The 4,597-nt window shown below is 44.1% G+C and overlaps 1 protein-coding gene across 5 annotated transcripts in view; it reads left to right on the plus strand.

Annotated features, from left to right (window-relative positions):
* LOC123759477 (uncharacterized) overlaps positions 1-4,597 on the plus strand; it is a 143,511-nt gene that overhangs the window by 57,992 nt on the left and 80,922 nt on the right. For 3 of the 5 annotated variants that reach the window (XM_069335015.1, XM_069335012.1, XM_069335014.1), the window contains exons 7-8: positions 2,047-2,268; positions 4,320-4,408. In XM_069335015.1, coding sequence (XP_069191116.1) covers positions 2,047-2,268; positions 4,320-4,408 — 311 coding nt within the window. The remainder of the gene's footprint in view (positions 1-2,046; positions 2,269-4,319; positions 4,409-4,597) is intronic. The other 2 variants (XM_069335016.1, XM_069335017.1) reach the window with 2 other exon arrangements.

A 4,597-nucleotide genomic window follows, 5' to 3' on the forward strand; every position in this document is an offset into this window, starting at 1 on the left:
GAGCAGGGAGCAGCCTTAGGCCTCATTCTCAATGCATCCAAATGTGAAATAATCTCCCGCAACCCAGACATCACTGTGCAAATACAAAATGTTCTTCCAGACATTCTCGTTGTCGAACCACCGGACTGCACTCTCCTGGGTGCCCCCATTGGCCCACGAGCAATCGAGGAGGTCCTGGTTGCAAAAATCACTGACCTAAAGAGAATGCAGGACAGGATTGATAAGATTGATGCCCATGATGCTCTCTTTCTCCTTACAAGATGCCTGTCTCTCCCCAAGTTGACCTACTTTCTGAGATGTTCTCCATCCTACAGCAGCCCTAAGTTAAAGGTGTATGACACCCTTCTGAGGTCCATGCTGGTGAAAGTCCTGAACCTGCCATTGGACGACTCTCAGTGGGAGCAAGCAACCCTTCCTGTAAGACTCGGCGGCCTTGGTGTCCGCACAGCCTCCCAAATTGCTCTACCAGCCTTCCTTTCCTCCTCTCATGCATCGCACGACCTCATCAGAGATATTTTACCTGCAACCCTGAGAGATTCAGCAGGAATACACGATCCTGCTTTCACTGAATGTTCAAATCAGTGGGATGTTCTTGCAGCCCCAGCAACCATTATAGAGCCAACAAAACAACACAAACAGTCCGACTGGGACCACCCTCAAGTGGAAAAAGTAGCTGATGCCATGCTCAGCGTCGCAATATCAGACAAGGAGAAAGCCCGCCTCAGAGCAGTGCGTGCCCCCCATGCAGGAGACTTCCTCCTGGCAGTACCCATGTCAGCAATGGGCACGCGCCTAGATCCAGAATCCCTTCGTGTAGCAGTGGCCCTCCGCCTTGGTGCCCCAATTCACACTGAATACAAGTGTATTTGCAACAGGGTGGAAGCAGACCAATACGGACTGCATGGGTTGCATTGCGGAAGCACAAAGGGCTGGCATGCAAGACACAACGAGGTCAATGACATCATCAAGAGAAGCCTCGTCTCAGCTGGGTGCCCAGCGGAGAGAGAACCTCGCATCCTAGGGGTCCAAAACCCGGATTTCCCCGCACTTCGCCCTGATGGCATCACCATATACTCATGGAAGGAGGGGTAGACAGTTGGTGTGGGACTACACATGTGTATCCACCCTGGCTGACGCCTATGTACACTTCGGAGCTGATCAAGCAGGTGGGGCGGCCAACCACAGGGAAACAGCAAAATCACTCAAGTACAGGCGACTGGATGGTCAATACCTCTTTGTTCCCATAGCGTCTGAGACGCACGGCCCCTGGGGCAAGAGTGCCTTGGGATTTCTCAAGGAATTGGGTTCCAAGCTCATTGACGTCACCAGAGACCCAAGGGCTTCCAGTTTTTTATTTCAGCGTCTCAGTGTGGCGATCCAGAGGGGAAATGCTTGCTGCGTCCTCGGTTCCTGTCCAGAAGCGGAGGAGCTTCAAGAGATCCATAACCTTTAGGCATTTGTCTTGTATGTTTTGTAACCTTTAAATACACAATAAAGGAAAAAAAAAAAAAAAAAAGGGAAGGGGGTGGTAGGAGAAAAACACACAAACTGTATTGGAGAGGACCTACATTCCCTCCAATGCGTTATGTGTGGTTTCCTCCGAGGCTATGGGTCCCCCTTCTTCCAGCCAGAGGTGGTACTCCCTTCCCTATAAATATTATATATATATATATATATATATATATATATATATATATATATATATATATATATATATATATATATATATATATATATATATATATATATATATATATATATATATATATATATATAATATATATATAATATATATATATATATATATATATATATATATATATATAATATATACATATATATATATATTATATAATATATAAGAAGAATGTAACAGCTCTTGTATATATCTCAAAAAAAAAGATATAATTATATAAACTGAGAACTTGGACGAGCACTCCACAGAGCTGTAACCACATGATTTATAACAAGCTTGAGCTGTGTGTGGCTGTAAACATGTTTGTGAGTCAATATGAGTCAATTGTTTACACATTGTTGTTGGCACAGGTGGTGTTCTATGTGGCCAGTGTGGTGACGTCACTCTTGGCCACGTGTACTCCCCGCACCCTGGGGGCCAGACTCCCCATTATGGCCACCCTCGCCGCCTCCCTCCTCCTGGAGAGGTTCCTCCTCTCCCGCATCCTCGCCCAGGACAACACCCACGCCTCCCAGGTCACCAGCGCCTCCCAGGTCAGCCTCGTCGCCCAGGTCAGCCTCGTCGCCTCCCAGGTCAGCCTCGTCGCCTCCCCCTCCCTTTCACCCACTGTCGCTCCAGAGGGAAGGGGTGGGGGTGGGGGGGGGGTCATAGGTTAGGGGGAGGTGCAAGTGACATGGTTGGCCCTTCTTGCAGGATAATATTCCAATTTGGATTGCTTACATTAGGGTGACTCGAGGTATTCTCTATCCTTGGGCTCTAGGGACAGGCAGTGTGTGTGTGTGTGTGTAATTACCTAAGTGTAGTTACAGGATGAGAGCTACGCTCGTGGTGTCCCGTCTTCCCAGCACTCTTTGTCATATAACGCTTTGAAACTACTGACGGTCTTGGCCTCCACCACCTTCTCACTTAACTTGTTCCAACCGTCTACCACTCTATTTGCGAAGGTGAATTTTCTTATATTTCTTCGGCATCTGTGTTTAGCTAGTTTAAATCTATGACCTCTTGTTCTTGAAGTTCCAGGTCTCAGGAAGTCTTCCCTGTCGATTTTATCAATTCCTGTTACTATTTTGTACGTAGTGATCATATCACCTCTTTTTCTTCTGTCTTCTAGTTTTGGCATATTTAATGCTTCTAACCTCTCCTCGTAGCTCTTGCCCTTCAGTTCTGGGAGCCACTTAGTAGCATGTCTTTGCACCTTTTCCAGTTTGTTGATGTGCTTCTTAAGATATGGGCACCACACAACAGCTGCATATTCTAGCTTTGGCCTAACAAAAGTCATGAACAATTTCTTTAGTATATCGCCATCCATGTATTTAAATGCAATTCTGAAGTTAGAAAGCATTGCATAGGCTCCTTGCACAATATTCTTTATGTGGTCCTCAGGTGATAGTTTTCTATCTAGAACCACTCCTAGATCTCTTTCTTTATCAGAATTCTTTAAAGATTTCTCACATAATATATAGGTTGTGTGGGGTCTATGTTCTCCTATTCCACATTCCATAACATGACATTTATTAACATTAAATTCCATTTGCCAAGTGGTGCTCCATATACTTATTTTGTCCAGGTCTTCTTGAAGGGCATGACAATCATCTAAATTTCTTATCCTTCCTATTATCTTAGCATCATCAGCAAACATGTTCATATAATTCTGTATACCAACTGGTAGATCATTTATGTACACAATAAACATCACTGGTGTGTGTGTGTGTGTGTGTATGTGTATGTATGTATGTATGTGTATGTATATATGTGTGTGTATATATGTCGTACCTAATAGCCAGAACGCACTTCTCAGCCTACTATGCAAGGCCCGATTTGCCTATTAAGCCAAGTTTTCTTGAATTAATATATTTTCTCTAATTTTTTCTTACGAAATGATAGCTACCCATTTCATTATGTATGAGGTCAATTTTGTTTTTATTGGAGTTAAAATTAACGTAGATATATGACCGAACCTAACCAACCCTACCTAACCTAACCTAACCTATCTTTATAGGTTAGGTTAGGTAGCCGAAAAAGTTAGGTTCGGTTAGGTTAGGTAGTCGAAAAAACATTAATTCATGAAAACTTGGCTTATTAGGCAAATCGGGCCTTGCATAGTAGGCTGAGAAGTGCGTTCTGGCTACTAGGTACGACATATATATAAATAGTATATAATATGCACGTTAGGCTTGTATTGTTTCTCCCCCACCCCGAGGATACAATCCCCCCTCCCCCGTAACAAGCAATTTGTAAATCAGGAAAGTTTACATAGTGCTTAACTATTTGTACAAGCCAGGATTCGAACCCGGTATTACCGATTGGAAGTCTAGAAGTAACCCAAGTGTACTACCAGTACCACTTACACTACGTGTTGGTCTTCCTTGGAAAACTTCTGGTCCATGGATCGAGAGATCCTAGAGTTGTATAACAGCTTAAAAATTGGTATTTATCCGATTTTACAAAAGGGTCAATGGCATGGTTCGAGAAGGAAAGAAGGTTAAGATCAGCAAAGTTAAATTCAACTTTTTTTCAGATAGTCTAGGATATTACCTTCATTACACTTCGATCAGTTTAAAAATGTGATTATTTAAGTATGGGTCATTATAATGTATGTTTGTTAGTTTGTATTGATCTTCAGGCAGATGTGGAGTTGGTGGTGTGGATAGTGAGGCGCCTGGCCGCTACCTGCAGCTGTCTCCTGCTGCTCCACGAGGCCTTCTCCTACAGGTTGGTGGAGTGGGTGTGTGTGTCCCCCCCCCCCCCTCCCTCTCTCGCTCTCTCGCTCTCTTTCTCTCTAACTTGCTCTCTCTCTCTCTCTCTCTCTCTCTCTCTCTCTCTCTCTCTCTCTCTCTCTCTCTCTCTCTCGCTCTCTTTCTCTCTAACTTGCTCGCTCTCTCTCTCTCTCTCTCTCTCTCT

The sequence above is a fragment of the Procambarus clarkii genome, chromosome 32 (genome assembly GCF_040958095.1).
Source record: "Procambarus clarkii isolate CNS0578487 chromosome 32, FALCON_Pclarkii_2.0, whole genome shotgun sequence".
Taxonomy (NCBI): Eukaryota; Metazoa; Arthropoda; class Malacostraca; order Decapoda; family Cambaridae; genus Procambarus; species Procambarus clarkii.